General features: G+C 42.0%; 1 protein-coding gene across 1 annotated transcript; it reads left to right on the top strand.

Annotated features, from left to right (window-relative positions):
- The first annotated feature begins 2,076 nt into the window (after nucleotides 1-2,076).
- On the top strand, nucleotides 2,077-14,987 carry LOC116893839 (pancreatic triacylglycerol lipase). Its single transcript, XM_032895557.1, has 12 exons — nucleotides 2,077-2,137; nucleotides 3,259-3,413; nucleotides 4,550-4,672; nucleotides 5,201-5,335; nucleotides 6,456-6,567; nucleotides 7,557-7,676; nucleotides 7,790-7,909; nucleotides 8,568-8,686; nucleotides 10,727-10,856; nucleotides 11,216-11,324; nucleotides 11,919-12,083; nucleotides 14,868-14,987. Exons 1-12 carry the CDS (start codon nucleotides 2,092-2,094, stop codon nucleotides 14,929-14,931), a joined length of 1,398 nt encoding a protein of 465 aa, XP_032751448.1. The 5' UTR covers nucleotides 2,077-2,091; the 3' UTR covers nucleotides 14,932-14,987.
- The last annotated feature ends 4,812 nt before the right edge of the window (nucleotides 14,988-19,799 follow it).

The following is a 19,799-nucleotide window of genomic DNA, read 5'->3' as shown; positions in this document are numbered from 1 at the left end:
ATCAGGAGAGGCTGGGGAAGAAAGCCTAGTTCTAGTCCCTGGGGGGAGATGGTGACGCTCCCTACCATGGAAGACAGAAGCAGAAACCCAGGAAGCACGTGAGCTGTCTGAACACAAGAATCCTAAATTTCAGCTCTCGGCTGGAGAGTTCAGCAGGACTGGATTTGGGGAGGTCACTGTAACAGGGTGACAGGAGAGACAGCAGATCAGGGCCCACCCCTCTGCCAGCATTTCTAAATTTCAGAAACTGACTTTTCTTTCTGGAACATTCTAAAATCAGAAACTATTTCAGTTTACCAACCAGTTTCCCACTGGCCTTGCATTTCAAGTGAGGTGACTTTAAGTTCTCATTCAGTAGGCTGGATGAAACAAGGGTCCCCAAATTATGAGGCACTCAGTTTAGACGCCAGTTCAGAAATGTGCGAACTACTTGGTAAGCAGGATGTAAATGACTCGATAACACAGGATGGATGCTGGCTCATAGGAAATATTATTGTAGTGAGAACACAGCATTCCCAGGAGTAAATAGCTCAGGAATGCAAAATTTGAGCTCTCGTTCATCTCTCCCTTCTCTCTTCTCCCCTTTCCCTCCCCTTCCCCTACCCCCATCCTCCTCATCTCTCCCTCCCCACCCCCCTCCTTTCTCCTCTCTCAGATCCTCTATCTCTTTTGTGATATTGGAAATTCAACCCCGGCCTCAAGTATGCTGGGCAGCATTTGACACAGCTACACCCCTCACCCAAGACTTCAGTTCCTAATGGCTCTTAGAGATTATTTTTAAATTCTATCTGTTTTGTTGTTGTTGTGGTTGTTGTTGTTGGATTCTTCCGTTATCTATTCATTTATTCCTTGGCTCTTTCTATTACATAGGAACCAATTTTGTATGGTCCTGTCTGAATCTCTGACTCACAGGATAAACGGGTCTAGTCCTTAAAACTGCGTCTCCTCCTGTAACTTTAAGCGATCCGCCACACTAACCCACCCCAGCTCTCCGCCATGCAACACTGCTTTCAGAACAAAGTTGCAGGCCCACGCCTGTGCATGGTGAATTTTAATTTTCCTATTTTACTCATAATTTTATCTGATGGTGGAGACTCCTCTCCATCGGTCTCTTCCTTGTTTTCTTCTCTTCCTCTTTTTCCTCTTCTTTTTAGATATTTTTTTTGACTATTATTATTGTGGGAAGACACAGAATACATGTAGAGGTCAAAGGGCAGTGTTGGTAATTGGGTATCTCCTTTTGTCATGTGGCTTCTGGGTATCAAGCTCGTGTTGTCAAGATTGTGGGAGAGCACCTTCACCCCCTGAGCCTCCTTGGCTTTACTTGTTTTGATTGTGCGTGTGCATGTGTCTGTGTGTAAGAGAGAGACGGGGGAGAGGGAAAGAGATAGACACATACAGACGGACAGACAGACAGACAGCAATATCAGGCTAACCTGCCCTAAAGGAGTGTCCACTGTGCTGGGGTCACAGGTGTGCATACCCTATGTGCCCTGGTGTTAATTTTTCCCTTCCTTCCATGTTGTTCTTGAATAATAAGTTAGCAGTGTGGACTTGTGTTTCACTGTGTTCAGGGGGAGTCAGGATCACTCCAGGGGCTGCACAAGCTGTGTGGCTGACCCAGTTGGTCTTCAAGACAGCTGTTGTCAAGCAGGTGCCCATGGGCACACAGAGATGAGCCAAGAAGATTGACAGGAAGAAGGGACTGTTTGTGGGAACAGAGAAAAGATTGTTTAAAAAACAATGGTGGTTCTGAGCAGCACACAGCACACGGGTCGAGAACATGCCAAATCTAGCACTTTCTCATCTTCCCACGGACACCTTGGAACGCTCAGCCTCCCGTATCAACCTGGGCTTATCTGAGATTAAACTTAGAAGTGCGTCCTTGGAGCCTCTCTCTTCTCGAGCCGCTTTTCCATGACACTGCTCAGAAAGATAAGGCTCGCCTATAAAAGGACATCTCAGTGTTCCCTCCTTGTCCACAGAACCCGACGGATCCGCCACGGTGAGTCAGGAACCCGATTTGTAGACTCATGTGTTAGATTGCGTCTTGTGTCCATCAGACTCAGCCATGTTTTTGCCTCTGTGCAGATGCTAATGCTGTGGACATTTGCAGTGCTGCTGGGAGCAGTAGCTGGTAAGAAAAGATGTGTGTGGAGATGGGAGAGCCTCACTGCGTGGATCTTCCCAAGGCTGTGAGAGCCGGGTGCGAGCTGTGATGAGGATGAGGACTTGGTTAAGAGCAATGTAGGGTTAAGCAAGGCTAGAAATAAATTGAGCTTAACATAGGATTAAGAGCACCAGAGATTGCAGTAGTGTGAGATACAATTCCCAATGCTATTTCAATTCGTTTCAGACAAGTGATAGGGCAGACAAATCATCCGCGACATTGGGCTAAACACTGTTTATCTGAGCTTCCAATTAACTGAATATTTATTTTCTGAACCTAGCCCCTCTTAGGTCAAGGGAGGTGTCTGAACCTAGGTTCAGCAGTTACACTTCCATGAAGCTATATAAAATCCTAAAGCCATCTGAACCTGTGGATGTTTGTGTGAAATGGGCATAGCGACATCCTTCAGTGGGATGACCATGAGGACTCAGTCAGAGAAATAAATCATGTTACCCAGCACTGGGCATGTAGTAAAGTCTAGAGAAATCCAGCCTTCTCAACAGCTGTTGTTCTTATTCTGCCATTATCCTGGGCTTCACCCAACTCCAGAACACGTTCTTTGAGTTGTTCCTTCACAGAGTAGCACACCAGACTGTAGCCATCACGTCACCGATGATTTGTATGATGAGTAATTTTATAAGTAATTCCTACATCACAGAAGTCCAGGAGGGTCCCCAAATACAATTCGGACAACTGCATCTTTGGCCAAGGTGGAGATTCAAAGTTTGGCCCTTGCATAAATCTTAAAATTCTTTACCCACAGGCTAAAGACAAAAGCTACCTGGAGTTGATAGCCTCCACACACTTGAACCAGTTCCTGAGACAAAGGGCCATCTCATGTCTAGGCACCAATGGCCAAAGATAACATCTGTGTCAAAAAGCTATAATTAGTCCTTGATTGATACTGAGCAGAGGGGAGTGACCTGGGCCCGAGGCAGAAGGGAGGGGCAGCTGTCTGTGTGAGCAGAGGGTGTTTGAGAAAGCCAAGGAGGAAGACCTGCCACGGGATACAATTCAACTTACATTTGGTCGATCGTGTACTGGAGAGGTTAAAGTGGCATCTACGAGACATTTGTCGGTGATTTCAGGAAAAGAAGTTTGCTTTGACAAACTCGGCTGCTTCAGTGATGATGCCCCGTGGTCAGGAACCCTAGACAGACCCCTGAAAGCACTGCCCTGGAGCCCAGCACAGATCAACACCCGCTTTCTCCTCTATACCAACGAGAACCAAGACAACTACCAGGTAGGGACAGCTGTTGTTTTCGGGACTAAATTTCACACGCTTTATGTAATTGGTGTGACTATCCAAGCCTTCTAATGAGAATACAGGAGAAGTAGATTTTGTATCTGTTTAGACCTGTAGAGCAGCCAGATTAAAAACTCTTTAAAAACTTACTTATAACCATTAAATTCTTATTACTCATATTTTATATCCAGTATACCATATAAAAAACATTATATGTACAGGGATAGAATATATATATTCATATGGATGCATATAGCAATAAAGAATATGCTATATTTTATTTTTGTGTTTTAAATAACATTTCCTGATGTAGTGCAAACACACGCATAAGGAATCCTCCTAAGATGGCTCAATTTACCAGGATTTGTTTGGAAATGATGTGTTTCCAATAGAAGCTTCTGGACTAGCCATATGCTGACCTGTAGCCACAGGAAGGAGAAGCCCTGAACCACAGCTTCTAGTCTTGCACCAGTCATGAAGGTGAATGATTGACAGCTCTATCTGTGTCAAAGAGATGATAGAAAAACTAGGTTAGGTGTTTATGGTACATTCCAACCTATAATGCTTTCCAGCCAGGTATGGTAGCATCTTTAATCCAAGCACTTGAAGGGTAGACACTGGTTCAGGAGTTCAAGACTGTCCTCTGCTGTTTAATGAGTTGAAGGTATTTGGTTTACATGAGACCCTGCCCCCAAACAAAGCAAGACCCAGTTATAATATTTTTAACTTACACTGAATTTATTGAGCAATAACTCCATTATGCCCAGAGGAATATTAGAATATATATGTATTTCCTAAGGGTGGATAGATTATAGATGATAGATAGATTGATAGATGGATGGATGGATGGATGGGTAGGTAGGTAGGTAGGTAGGTAGGTAGGTAGGTAGGTAGATAGGTAGGCATATATACAAAAGACTTTCATTGAAAATCTTAATTACAAACACCTTGGGAGACATATTGTGTGAGGTCAAACAGCTACAAGGGCAGTAACAACATGGGGATGGGGACGGCTATGAATGACTTGCCTATGTGGGCTTTCAAGAATCTTATCTACCATCTCTGCCCACGCATAAACGACTGTAGAGGCTACTAGAAGAAACTCGACTCAGACACTTTTCTACCCCAAACAGAAAATTACTTCAGATGCATCGAGTATCAGAAACTCCAACTTCAAAACGAACAGAAAAACCCGCATCATTATCCATGGCTTCATTGACAAGGGAGAGGAGAACTGGCTATCCGACATGTGCAAGGTGAACCATGGTACTTTCTAGGAGGAAGTGTTAAAGGCCAGCAAAACACTGGCCCCAACTAAGGAGGACAAAGCTGGTCACCACCAAGCCTGAGCCTGAGACCACTGAGCCTGGAGCTGGGGATGGGGAGGAGGTAGCGGTGGGTACAAGGGTCCTGGGACACTTGGGGTATGGGGTATGGAGTTATGCAGGGCTCATGACATAGTTACTTAGTAACTGATGTAGAGATATTTCAGACTTTACCAAGAGAAGCTACCATGCAGTAGCATTCAAGTTAAGTATGGGTCCCAACATAGCTGCTGCAGTAGAAACCCCAAGAATTTAGTTTCCACAATGGTCTGGAGCCAATAGTAGGCTTGAGGAAGATCTCCATACTCATTAGAGACTACGTTTTGGTTATAGCATTGGGGTTAACATGATAGCTATTAGGCAGGTCAAGAAGAGAATTTACCGAATTTTGGAATACGTTCATCAACAGTGAATAAAGAACCTGGATTTCTTAACTGCGTGCTGTGTCTCTTCCATCAGAACATGTTCAAAGTGGAGAGTGTGAACTGCATCTGTGTGGACTGGAAAGGTGGCTCCCGGGCTACATACACCCAGGCTACCCAGAACGTCCGGGTCGTGGGTGCAGAAGTGGCATTATTGGTTAACGTTCTGAAGGTAACTGAGTCTGGGTTAAGCAAAAGCTCTTAGACACTGCTGTCTGGATTCTCCTCCCATAACAAAACCTGTAGGTCTGATCGTTGATAAGGACAGATTTAAATAAGATGACGTCCCCCACCCCTTTGCTTAAAGATGAATCCCAACCCCATCTCCATTCAGGCTTCATCAATAACCTATTTAATTCAGTAACTAGTTTTGAACATTAATTAAATGAACTTAAACAACTAGGTAGGGAATGTCCCTTGAATTCCGCCTGTGGTGTTTTGTTTTGTTTTGTTTTGCTTTGTTTTGTTTTGTTTAATTGTAGTTCTGGACACAGACCCCAGGGCTGCTCATACCAAGCAAGTTCTCTACTGCTGAGATACTGCACCAGACTTGGATTTGCTTTAATTTCCCCCTATGTTATCAGTTTGATATGCTGATAGCAGCCACATATTCATATTTCTGTCTTATTAATATTTAGTGTGTTGTGGGGGATGCAATGCCCACGGGGGTGTGCAAACCTCTTTGTACATGCGTATGGAGTCTCTCCTGGATTGCTATACATTCTATTTTTGAAGCACCGTCTTTCACTGAGTACGGAACCCATCCATTCTGCTACTCGGACAGGACTGAGTTCCAAGGACCTGCCTGTCTCTGCCCCTGTAGTGCTTCGATTACGGCATCCATCTTTTACAGGACCCTGGGTGTTTCAGGGACCCTATTCTGGGCCTTTGTGCTTCACCGACTGAGCCATCCCCCCAGTTTTCATTTATTTAATCAAATACAAACACAATGGGAGCGATCTAGTCTGACCAGGGCACTGAAAAGTCTTAAAAGATGTCAAACTCAAATGAGCTTACGTGAGTGCCTCACGGGCCCTGATCCAAATCCTTGCCTCACCATCTCCAATTATGACCTCGTGTGTCCTTCCAGGGTTTCTCTCTCAGCAGTGGGAGGACGCACAGGATTCTAGGCCTACTTGAACTAATTTCCCTTCTTCTTAGTGACGGGGGTGGGGGGGTGCTCCAAAGGAGGAGGGGACACATCTCCTTAGAAACCAAGGTTTGGAGGTACCCTTGACCATCTGGCATTTTGCGTTACTTGGAACCATTTCAATGAAGCCTTCCTCCAACAGTCTGACCTCGGCTACTCACCTGACAATGTCCACCTGATTGGCCACAGCCTGGGTTCCCATGTTGCTGGGGAGGCAGGAAAGAGGACATTCGGAGCTATTGGGAGGATCACAGGTGGGTTCAACAGCAGATTCTAGATGTCAAGAACGTATGTGACCTTCAGTGGGGGACTCCCGGGAGGTACCGGAGGAGACGGTGGTGGGGTTGTTCAGAAGTTGTCACACTTTCCGAGTTGTGCCAGGTGATCAGAGCTCACAGCATTGGGACCTGGTGAGTGGTCCAGTGTTCGGTCATCACCCTATTGTTTAACATATAAATCTATTGCATATAACCAAACCCTGAATTAAGACGATCCAGAAACACTGCCTATTTACGAGCTTGTGCTCGATGAGCTGAGCTCTGCTTGCATCCTTCTGAATGACAAATCTAAGCTTCATCAACTATAATGTCATTGCTGGGGGAGGAGGCAGAGGCTCTGCCCTGCTGGCGGGGGCTTCCACTTCTGGGTAGGGCGAATTAGATTCAAGATGTCATTTGCAAACTGCAGCTGCCTGAATTAGGGCCAAGTCACCTGACAAGGAAGGTGTTGCTGTGCTGGACCTGAGACCTGGATACTTCAGGGAATAAGTGGTTTCCTACTCCGTCTTCCAACTGTCTAAACCGACCTGGAGATTTTCTCGTTCTATATATTGGAAAAGTTGATTGCATTTGAATCAGTCGGGACAGCCAGGGTCTCCGTTGGTTTACTGAAAAAGCCATTCTCCCAGAACATTTGTTCTTTCCCATCGTTTACAAATTGATCGCCACAGCCTGCTCTGCCAGGTATTGTACCATACCAGGCTGTGGACTCAGTCATAGAAAGCCCCTGCCTTTCTAGAAGACTAGAATCTGGCAGAAATCTCTAGCCTGAACAACCTTTAGTTTGGCCTCTCCTGGGGTCAGCTGTTTGAGGGGAACCACTGCTAAGGAGCAATATTCTCAAGGGAACTAGACATCCGCGAGCACAGCCGGTCCCGACAGCTCTCCACGCACACCTTACAATAGTGAAATATTCACACATTGACATAACTCGTTGTACTGATGGCACCTCCTATCTGCTTCAGGGTTGGACCCGGCTGAACCTTACTTCCAGGGCACACCTGAAGAAGTCCGTCTGGACCCCACCGATGCCCAGTTTGTAGATGCAATTCACACAGACGCCGCACCCATCATCCCCAACTTAGGTGAGCTCCTCCAGTCCGTCTGCTGAATGACTTCAATCTGGGTATTAGAGACGTTTGACTGTGCCTTGATCGTATAGTGATAGAAACGTTCTATTACTTTTAAAAATCTTCAGGATTTGGAATGAGCCAGACTGTGGGTCACCTAGATTTCTTTCCTAATGGAGGGGTGGAAATGCCTGGATGTCAGAAGAATATCCTTTCCCAAATCGTTGACATCGACGGGATCTGGGAAGGTAAGACCATGGCGAGCACGGGTTACCGCTGTGAAGTGTGTTTCTCATTGTTAAATTTGCTAGCCACTCTGGAGTTGTACAGAGTTCATATTTTTTTATATCAAAGGACTCCTACTATGTCCCCGAAACATAAGTTTTGTCGCGACGAATGAGAGCGAGGAAACTTTGGGGTAGAGCTTGCCTTTACAACCCAACTTTTTCATTTCTTTTAAGAAGATTTGGTTCTGTAGGTATTTTGTCTGTATTTAATTGTATCACACTGGTGCTTGCCTGGTTCATGTGGAAAGCCAGAAAAATTCAGGTAGCCTGGAACTTGTAGTTACAGGCGGTGATGAGCTACCATGTGAGTGCTGGGGACTGAACCTGCAGTCCTCTGCAGAAGTAGCAAGTGCTCCTAACTGCCGAGAGACCTAATTTAGGGAAAGTATTACATACTAGATGTCTAAATGGGGTAGCCTTTTTCTTCCCAAGTCGCTTAATAACTATTGGTTCTAAGCTTCGTTTAATTTCTTTTTCCTTCTTACGCCCTACACATACCTCGTAATTGATTTATGTTCAGAGTTTGTCACTAGAGTGCACGTTTATTAGCCCCACATTCTCACCACTATGTGATTTAGAGAAGTGAAATCAGCCACTGATGTCAGGCCTGACTCCACAGGAACTCGCGACTTTGCTGCCTGTAACCACTTGAGAAGCTACAAGTATTACAGCGACAGTATCGTCAACCCGAGTGGCTTTGCTGGCTTCTCCTGTAGCTCTTACAATGTTTTTTCTGCAGTAAGTAGCATCCAGCTTCCCTGTGGGTTTTGTTTTACATTTTATTGTGTTCCCCTCATGACTGGAGATCCAACCCAGAGCCATGTGCACGCTAAGCTCACACTTGGCACTGTGTGCTGTCCCTGGACTCCCTTTAGAATTTGTGATGATGTCATTTCCTGACAAAAAGCCTTAGTGCATTACAGGGGTATAGAACAAGGGGCTCATAAGTAGAAATGCCTTACCTAACATTCCTCTGTCTCAGGTAAATGTTCAGTCTTGTTCAGGGTCAAGGACTCCTACACAAACACATAGAATGCTAGTTTGTAGCAATCTGAATGCTGTGACTAGAAGGTACTGACGACCTAGAGGTTTTATTTAACTTTAGGTTTTAAGGTTTTAAGTTTTGTCACATTTTCAATCATGTAATATTGAACATGATGTTTCTAATGACTTGGATTTTATAAAGTTGACTTTTTTTGCACTATAGTTTTAGCAAATCAAAAAATAAGAAAATTTGAAGTAACCAACATTCCACATAAATCACAAGTACAGGACAAATATATCTTAGTTATTAAGAACAAGGACTTAAATGACATTGGGCGAAGTATTTCATTTCCCCGATGATTTTCTTCATCTAGAAATGTAATGACGTCAGACCCAATTCTCTTGGTAAAGCAATTAATCACAGGACACATGTTAAGTGCTTGCCCAGAACAACAACAAAAATAAAATAATCAAAATATGAGAGAGGGGTACATATTTTGTTCATGTGTAAGTTTCTTACACAGTAAGAGCTGAGCCCTACTCAGTTTGATTTTACGTTTATCTTCCTGTAAACAAATGATCCAAAAATATTTAGGTTTTGTGCAATGGAAGCTGTCTGATTCAGTGACGTAAAAGTCCTTTTGTAAGATTCACAGCACTTTTGTACAGAAAATGTCCCAGTGTTCACATTCTGCTTCCTATGTTTCCATCCTAACCCGTGTGCTCATGTCATCCTGATGATGTCTGTGTAACCCGTGTGCTCATGTCATCCTGATGATGTCTGTGTGTCCAGGCCATCCAGGAGATGTGTGTGGACCTAGGCCATCCAGGTGATGAGTGTGGGCCCAGGCCATCTAGGCTCACACATATCCAATTAAGCATGTGCTCTGCAGAGAAAATGGCTGCGGCCCCTGGGTGCATTGTCTCCTGGCTTCTTTGGAATCCAGGACACACCTGTCTGTCATATTGATGAACATACTTATTGATTAAGGATGGGACTTTCGTACTCTTCTTGGGAAAATGTCTGTGAAAACATGCACATGCTTCTCTTTGGTTGACCTAGTCTCTCCTTAGCTTGCTAGATGACCTCAGTCCCGTTGTCTAATTTTCTCATGGAGAAGTCCTCCAGGAGCCTCTCCTGTGGGAGAGCTTTCCCTCCAGAGTGGAAGTTGTGCTGTCTGTCCTCAGCGTTCTGCTGTTCATGCTCCACCCTTTTTACCACAGTTCCTGGCTGAGGGCATTTTCCTGAACTGGTTTCCTTTAGATGCCAGATGCCTGGTTAAGTCTTAATGGCCAACTGAGCCATTTTCTCACCACACTGGGAGATTCACATTCTGAGATGTGAGCATGCCAAGAGGCACTAAGGGAATGGAGAAGGGCCTGAATTTGGGGACTGTCATCCTCTAATGAAACCTATTGTGCCTGGCAGAAGTTGACTGTCATTTCCTGTTCTTATGTGATCTCTCTGAAATAAATTCTAATCACTTAGCAAGAGAGTGGATGTTTTAGAATAAACAAAGTAAGTTACAGGGACAAAGGGGGGAAAAAGATAAATACACTATATGCCATTTATCCTCTGGTGTGGTTTTTATAGTTTTGTGCAATTTGCCAATGAAACTGGGCTCAGCCCAAGGATAATGAGATGTACTATGAACTTTCACTGAGATGCCATTGCTGTCCCACCGTTATAATCGGGAACAGAATTACCTTTGATTCAGTCATAAACCATGTTGGAAAAAGTATGCCCCATTAAAAGCCAGAATCTTCCTAGTCACCGTTTTCTCACTATCACAGAATAAGTGCTTCCCATGCGGGAGTGAAGGATGCCCACAGATGGGTCACTATGCTGACAAATACCCTGGGAAGACAAAAGAACTCTACCAGAAATTTTACCTGAACACTGGTGACAAGAGCAACTTCGCACGTAAGTTTCCATTTTAATTGATTTTCAGTTGATGGCATGGATGGGACAGGGTGTGAGACCCAGAGCCTGATAAATGCCGGTAAGTGCTCTCTGCCACTGAGCTTCATCCCTAGCAAATTTAAACAAGATGGACTTCTTAGGCTCTTGACTTGAAAAAAGCAAGGCAAAACCCTCTGAAAATGTTCCCTAAGTCCACACTTTTGAATGCCTGACCCAGAACACCAAAGAAAATGGTGGCATTTTGCCAGAATGGCACATAACATAATGGATTACACTCTGCATCTTCCCAGTGTGTTGTTAACCTATAGTCAGAACCTCTTCCCTCCCAGATGACAGTGTACAAATGTTGCCTCCTGCAGGTTGGCGGTACCAGGTGACTGTCACCCTCTCTGGACAGAAGGTCACTGGGCACATTCTAGTTTCTTTGTTTGGAAATGGAGGAAACTCTAAACAGTATGAAGTTTTCAAGTGAGTAAAAGGTTCAAAGTATCATTGAGTGCTTCTTACATTTTAGCAGGCTTCCAAAGTCTGATGTATGTTGTTGATGGTTTTTTTTCTATTATATGTATGTAACATGTAGTCACATATAACAAAAAGAAAGCTGCCGTGTAGCCATTACTCATTAATGCACTGCAATATCACAGTTTTAATCTTTTTCTATTTTCTAAGGAAGCCATTCATGTCTATTTTGTTACCTGACATTTGATTTATAATGAGTAAATAATTATTCCCTACACAACAGCAGAGAAAAGATTTTTATCATGACAGTGTCACTTATTAAACCATGAGGATTGTGGCAAAGACACATTTGAGTCTGTGTTAAAGGGAGGATGACAAAAATAATCTGAGTTATTGATAGAAATGCCCACCACCGTGCTCAAGTGCACATGCAAATTTACTTCAGACATTTGAGTGACAAATGTCTTGTTGGCAGTTTAGGTTCAAATAGAATTTGAACTGGTTTTAGAAACATGGTATATTTTTAAATACTGGGAATATATTTGTGTGTGTAATTGATTCTGTGTGTTCACATATACTTCTGTTGTCATCCCAACTTCTCAGGGGCTCTCTGCGTCCAGGTGACACTCATGTCAACGAATTTGACTCTGATGTGGATGTTGGAGATTTGCAGAAAGTTAAATTTATTTGGTACAACAATGTGATCAACCCAACTCTACCCAAAGTGGGAGCATCAAGGATTTCAGTGGAAAGAAATGACGGCAGAGTGTGAGTAACAAGGATTGAAAAGAGGATTAAATGTGTCTATTCACACTAAAGCAATTCTCACCTCTCATAGGGGATCACACTGCCCCAGCTAGGTCTGCTTCCTAAGATCTCATTTGTCATTAGGAGATAGTGTCAAATGTTAGGAATGCCATTTCGATGGATTCTTAGACACAGGAGAAGAATATTTCCTTTGGAAGGCAGACTTGGACTATGTGGGCGACTCACGTGTGTACTCTGCCCTTCCCCCAGCTCCATTGGTTCACCAAACTTAGGTTTGTCAGGAACTCATTATTAGGGAACAAACTAGAAGTACACTGTTCTATGTCACTGGTGTTCTTGGAGAAGTCTACAGTCCAGAAGATCAATTCTCCATTTTTACTGAGACTGACATACCCTGAGCTAAGGATGTTTACAGAGGGATGCCAGGAGAACAAATCCACTGACAACACCAGTGTCAGCCCCCCTCTCTGTGGGGAAACCACATTCTGCTGCAGAGTAGGGCAAATGCTGGATCATCCTTCAGAAACCAGTGAGACTGGCATTCTTGCCAGAGGAGTCTAAGGCCCCTCAGATAACAAAAGTTCACACAAAACACATGCACAAGAGTTTTCAAGACACTGAACTTTAAGCAACAGTGGACAGTGAAGCCTGAAAGATAAAAACCAGGCAGGGTGGTGCCTTGAAATAGGCTGATCAGCTGACATCCCTGAGGGAATCTCTAGGATGTGATGTAGGCAGGTTTTAGTGAACTCTCAACTTCTAGGAGATAAAGCTAAGAATTGGGATCTTGAGCAGCTAGATTTTGTGGCATGGGCTACCAGAGAAGATGGGTCCACAGAAAGGAATGGTAGAGTTTTAAAGTCCCCTTGGCTATTTGGCACAATCTAACAACCTCGCATTGTCAGTAAACAGCCATGGCTAGGGAACAAGAAGCCCAGAAGGACTGGATTGGTGCCCACTTCTCTCTAGGGTGAGACTAGAGCCTGTTTCCACCAGGCAGGTTACAGAAGCTTACCATTTTATTGATACTGGGTGGAGTATTTAGTAAGATCCTGTTTACGTTTGGTTTGGTTTGGTTTTTATTTTTTGTTTTTGTATTCTTTTGCTAGATTTAGCCAGACTTGAAAGAACTGCATCCCAACTCACTTAAATAAGATGTAAAATTGTTTAGCAATAACAAGATAAAAATCCAACACCTGACACTAATTCTAATAGCTCAAGCTACACAAACAGTAGGACAATACAACCTACAAGGAAGAAAGTAATCACTGAGTTAACATCCAGTCGAGTTGGTATGGTATGGAGAACAACAGATGAGGGTATTATCATTATTAACACTTATTCTGTTTGCAAGAAAATGTCAGGAGAAGATGGTGATACTGAGGGCAGTACTGGGAGGGTAGGAGGGTTTATGTACAAGCATATCATATGATAAAGGAGGGGGACAGGTATATGTCTAAGTACAGCATTTGGTGAGAGTGTAGTGAGGGTCTGTATAAATACAGCATACACTCCATCAGGAATATAATATTTTTGTAAATACAGCATTTGATGGTAGAGTATAGGGAGGGTATAATATATGTATAAATACAGTGTATAATGATAGAGGGACATGGTACATATATAAATACAGTATATACTGATGAGTATAGGGAACATATTCTATATGTGTAAATACAGCATGTGATGGTAGAGTGTGTGAAGGGTATAGGATATAAATGCAGCATATGCTGAAGGAGGGGCATGGTACATGTATAAATACAGCATTTGATGGAGTGCAGGATATAAATAGATATAGTGTATGATAACATCATGAAGGGTAGGAGAGGAGAGTTGGCAGATTCTGTTGGAAGGCTCCATGCCATCTGTGAATCAGTAGATTGTCATTTCCAAGTTTCATATAACAAGTTACATTTATGTATTACCACTTCTAAAGTAAGCACTGTAAGAATAAAGAACTACAACAAATTAACAAAAAGTCATAAAAGGGGAAATTAAAAAATGTCAGAGTGAACCTAAACAGGCAAAGAGAGCAAAAAATCAAAACAACAACAACAACAAAAACCACATAGAAAGATGATGGAACTATACCCAGCTAATACAGTGATTATATTAAATGAAGGTGGTCAACATCAGGGGCAGGAGGTAGAGATCATCACACTGACCTTTTTTACATCTATACCTAATTGAATTATGCCTATCTGAAACATATTTTAAATATAAATCACAAGTGCCCAGAAAAAAGTTGTGTTATTACTCAACTTTTTGAGAAAAGTACAAGTTGAAGCAATGATGGATGCCACCATACTGTATTTAAATACTTAAATTTAAAAAGGATTGACAATGCCAAGAATGTTTGAAGACAAGGGGAATCCTAAATGCTTGGGCACTGGTTGCAGCATATAAAATGATGCAGCCATCTAGAAAGTAGTTCGATGGCAATTCCTTAAAAGCCAAACATAGCAACCACAACACTGTTAGAGTCCCTGATCACATGGCTTTGCTCCCCACAGTTTCAGTTATGCACAGTCAACAGTGGTCTGAAATAATACAAAAACCAGTACTTCTGGTACTTTGTGACTGACAGCTCTTCCCTAGACATTTGTAATTGTGGTAGGAGGTTGGTGAGGTGATCTAGTCTCTAGTATCCTAATGTCTGACCATGCTCTTATCAGACTGCTGGGGCAGGAGGTACAGACACGAAGGGACAGGTATGTCTAAGCTCTTACCCAACTTTCCACTTGTGTGAAGAAGAGGTATCCTTTTTGTGTTTTCTCTCCTCAGGTTCAACTTCTGTAGTCAAGATACAGTGAGGGAGGATGTCCTGCTTACACTGTCTGCATGTTAGAAGGCTGCTGATGTGTGACCACCAAGTCCCACTGTAATAAAGTCTAGTATCAAAGCAATATATTCTGTTCTCAGTGTTGATTTCTAATGAATCTTCTGGATAAGATGATAAAACCTTAAGCTCTCAGTTATTGTCAAGAGCCATAAATGATTGTAAACTTTTGTTGTGGCGTTTGGGTTTGGGAATATCGCTTAAATGATAAAGCCGTCATGTCTTCTGTAAATATTACTAATGCCCCTGACCACCTCAGACAGTGCTCAAGGCTTTTGGTAACACTGTGGGGGACAGTGCTAGAACTGGCCATTTTTGCCACTCTCTGGTCATGCATCTCCGGAGCGATGGAACAGAGGAGATGAGGAAGGGACTCTGAGGCATGTCTGATCTTTTCTATGGTCCTGCTTCTCTTACTATGGTTCCCACAGAAACTCTGCCTCCCCGTTATCTATTGGTTCTTCCAAAATCATAAAGCAAGCCCATCTTGTTCTAGTAAGCCTAAGACAGAGTTCCTATTTCATAGCCTTATTGGTCCCTTCTCAATCTGGCTTTCACCTAGGACTCTAGTCTCACTGCCCAACCCATTCCATCTGAAACTCCATATTCTGGACTTATCCCCAGGGACAGACTATTTATTGTCTTACACAGTTTTTTTAATACCCATACCTGATCTCAATATATAAAACTATAGAAACAGAACCAGGATGGTACTGTCATAAAAACATTCAGGTAGACCAAATAGACTGCCGTGGCCACCTAGTCTTTGACAAAGATGTCAAAATGTGCATTAGAGGAAAAGAAGCCTCTTCACTTGGTGCTGCAGGAACTGGATATCTACATGTCCAAAATAGACAAAATATTCTCATCCCTCACCCTACAAAACAGAGTAGTCAACTCAAAATGCAGTGAAGATCAGAAACTGCTGTGTCAAAACATTTCTGTATACAGACATAAACTAGGACTTGCTAAAAGGGACTTTAGTAGTTTGAGAATTCATTGACATACTTAATACATGTGGTTATGTGAAGTTAAAAATCCACACCATGGCAAAAGGAAGCAATCAGCAAAGAAAAGAGAGAGCCTAGAGAAGGGGAAACTAATCATTTCTAACTACATCAGGAGATTGCCTATGTCTTCCTCTGGGTTTGTTTTACTACCCAGGGGTGTTTAGTCAGCCTTGCCATCCCTGTTTTATGTACTGGTACCCAAACCCCAAGACTCTAGAAGTTACTCTAGCACTATGGATAGACGGATATAAAATTAATGAACAGATGATAGATACATACATGCATACACACATACACACAAATAACACATTCACAAGAAAGACAAGGAGAGACAGACAATCATATAGACAGACAAACAAACACACTCATACACACATAGAGAGAAAAAGGGAGGAAAAAGAAGGACAAATGGAGAGAGTGAGGGGGAGAGAGTGGGGGAGAGAGAGATTTCTTAAATTCTACTAAGAGGAAATAATACGTGTTGCCTACTATATGTATGTGATGGCTACTCTTGATTGTCAGCTGATGTAGTCATCTGGAGATTAACCCAAATGACTGGGCACATCTGTGTGAGTGTTTTTTTTTTCCTTAATTAAATCATTTGAAGTAGGAAGCACCACTTCTAATCCAGATCTTGGAGATGGAAATATAAAGCTTTAATCTACATCTTTCAAGGTGGGAAGGTCCACCTTTAATCTGGACCACATCTTCTGCTGGCAGCATATATAAAGGACATAGAAGAAGAAAGCTATCTTTTCTGGCTGCTTGCTCTCACCCTCATTAGCAAGTCAGTTCTGTTACTGGCATTAGAGCTCACTTTGGGGTTCTGGGAGCCAGACCCTGGCACTTCCTTTTTTCTTGGTTCTCTCTTGAAGGTAAGCTTCCAGGCAAGAGGATCATCAGAGCGGGAGAGATATTTAGGGTTGCTGTTTAATAATAAAACATTTACCTATCTTAAGTCTAAGTCTAAGCTACTGTAGCTGACCTGCCTGAGTTCCCTTTGGGCCAGAAACTGTTTATCACCTCATCATAAAACAGCAGGGGATTAAGTAATGTTCCCTTTGTTCTATCTTTGCAGGAACTGTAAGTCTTTAACTCCCATCCTGCTAGTTGAAGTCTCAGGAAGATAAAGGGACACTTTGAAATGCGATTTTAGTCTTATTTCTAAGTTATCTCTAAAAAAGTTTCCTATGAAAGCTTTCTAAGAAAAGGGGATCAATTGGGGATTCTAAGAAAAAATAATGTTTCTTTTTCTCTCTTCTCTTTGCCCTCAACACACATCTTTCAGAATACATAATCACATGGTAAAAAGTTCATTACAAGTTTACACATAAATTCAAATCATAAATTGAGTAAGTTTCAGCAGAGAACATTTACGTACATATCCATTAGCAGTAATTATCTAGCTAAACATTCATTATCTGCCACCAGTTCTACAGATTCACGGAGAGTTAAAAACCATAATTTTTGTGACTAAGTTATTAGTGAAGTTTTGTATAGATAAACCTAGTCAATATTTTATCTTCTGTCCTCGCACCTACAATAAACCATTTGTTCCCTTTTTATTACCTTTGTTTAATGGTTTTACAATCTCTTGGAATGGGCTCTAAGTTGCAGAATGCCTGCTTGCTATCTCAGAAGCAATTAGCTCATGATACTTGAAGACTGGCAGAATTTTCAATGAAGTTTTGATTATCTGAGAGGACTTAATAGTAGTCCAATTACAAAAGAGCTTAACAATTACTAATATGGTTTTAGGAATTCTTATAGGATCATCATTAAGAATTATGGGATCATCATTAAGAATTAAGAAATCATCTATTTGTCTATATAGCATCATTACAAGATAATATATCTTCGTTGTTTTGCAGAAATCTGCTCAAAAGGGTGCGCTAATATCTAGTGATTGCTATATATGTTTACTAATACCAGGAAAGCATATTAATAGCAGAAATATTCCTAAAATGAAATTCTCCTTAGCCTTACCTAAAGGATCAAATCTGTTGTAGATTTTAATCCATGGTAGGCTATCTCAGGAAGATCACCTGCTAGTTTTTTTTTTTTTTTCTCCTAGTCAGCTCCTGGCAAACAGCTGAGACATTTACCCTCATAAGCTGAACAGCTACTGGATTCTTGAAACTTCCACTCATAAGCAGCCATTGTTGGGTTAGCTGCAAGAACCCTTACTGATACAATGTATAATATAAAAAGAAAAATTCTGGGTTGGGGATTTAGCTCAGCGGTAGAGCGCTTGCCTAGCAAGCGCAAGGCCCTGGGTTCGGTCCCCAGCTCCGAAAAAAAAGAAAAAAGAAAAAAAAAGAAAAATTCTAAAATAAATTAGTTTAAATTATTTTTTAACATTTATTTACCTTGTGTATATGAGTACACTACAACTCTCTTCAGACACACCAGAAGAGGGCTTCAGATGGTTGTCAGCCACCATGTGGTTGCTGGGAATTGAACTCAGGACCTCTGGACGAGCAGTCAGTGCTCCTACCCACTGAGCCATCTCTCCAGTTCTAGTTTAAATTCTTATTGGCTTTTATTTGCAATTGCTGAGTTGGGCACTCTTTGAAATGAATGAGTGGCAGATGCCAAAGCAGAAGAAGCTGCAGTGGGCAAGTGAGCTTCCTTGAGATGGCCCCCTGCTATGCATGGCTGGGATGGGTGTATCCTGGAAAGGTGTGGCCCCAGGGGCTGTGTCCCAGGATTGCTTCTTGATGCTGCTGTGCCTTCTCATGTTTGTCATTGCTGTATTCCTTGTTTTTCTGACATTGTGTGATTGGGCAAAGACCTGTTCTACCTACAGTCTGTTATGATTGATTCTTGGATATTAGCCTACACTATTGGGAAATTTTCCTATAGATGAACATGGAGATGAGCTTTTCTGAAAGAATGCTGTGTAGATGAAGTAATGATTTTACAGAATTCCTGATATGATTCAAATAATTTTAAGAAGATAGTTGATAGAAAGTTTAAAGTTAGGATCAAAAGTAGAATGTGCAAAATAATAAAGGCTACATATGTTTAAAGGGAGTTCAGTGGGCTTTTATGTGTTACACGTACACACATTCCTCTAGGAAGAAGAATAACTTTAGGAAAAAAAAATCAATGACCAAGGAAAAACATTCATTCTAGGTCAGGTCCAGGGCTGAGGCCACAGGTGTATGCCATGATAAAGTAAGGCCATGAACAAGGACTAGGCAATTCTATTACACAAAAACTATCGCTTTGAAGGTATAATGAACATGTGGATAAAACTACTGCTTTGAACTTATGTTTTTTCAATTATTTGAATATTTAATGATGTCTTGACTAATAAGCCTTCCATGATATTCATAAATCGCCCTTATCTGTCTCAGAGTAACTTTGTAAGGCACCTCTACTTCTAAGAAAGCTGTGCTCCCAGATCTGCTCATTTTAGAAGCTTTTCTTTTTTGAGGTTTTATTAAATTTTTCCAATAGTTTTTTTCATTCACTTTGCATCCCAATTGCAGCCCCCCACCCTGATCTCTTCCCAGTCCTGCCCTTACAAATCCCTCTCTCAATACCTCCTCTCTTCCTCCTCAGAAAAGCAGAATCCCCGCTTGGGTATAATCCTGCTGTAACTCCCTCTTGTGCAACGTTTTATCTGTTTTTTAATGAGGTAATTCTTTTCTTTACATAGAGAATTTTGTCTTAGGGAACACAAAAGAACTAAAGACAAAAAATGAAGTTGTTAGAGACTGCTTGTTAGAGCTTTGCACTATCCATCAACTCTGTGTGTGTGTGTGTGTATGTGTGAGTGTGCATATAAAATGGTTGTTAGAGCTTTGCTCAATCCACCAAATAAGTGTGTATGTAAGATTGTTGAAGCTTTTCTAGATC

The sequence above is a fragment of the Rattus rattus genome, chromosome 2, assembly GCF_011064425.1.
Source record: "Rattus rattus isolate New Zealand chromosome 2, Rrattus_CSIRO_v1, whole genome shotgun sequence".
In the NCBI taxonomy this organism is placed as follows: domain Eukaryota; kingdom Metazoa; phylum Chordata; class Mammalia; order Rodentia; family Muridae; genus Rattus; species Rattus rattus.
Note: the sequence above shows the minus strand (reverse complement) of the source record. Positions and strands in the feature narration are given on the sequence as shown.

Excerpts from the sequence above, each read along its gene's own strand:
- LOC116893839 (XM_032895557.1), top strand. The coding sequence starts at position 2,092 with ATGCTAATGCTGTGGACATTTGCAGTGCTGCTGGGAGCAGTAGCTG. Across the intron at positions 6,568-7,556 it reads AGCTATTGGGAGGATCACAG|GGTTGGACCCGGCTGAACCT; the intron begins GTGGGTTCAACA and ends TATCTGCTTCAG. Across the intron at positions 7,910-8,567 it reads CATCGACGGGATCTGGGAAG|GAACTCGCGACTTTGCTGCC; the intron begins GTAAGACCATGG and ends CTGACTCCACAG.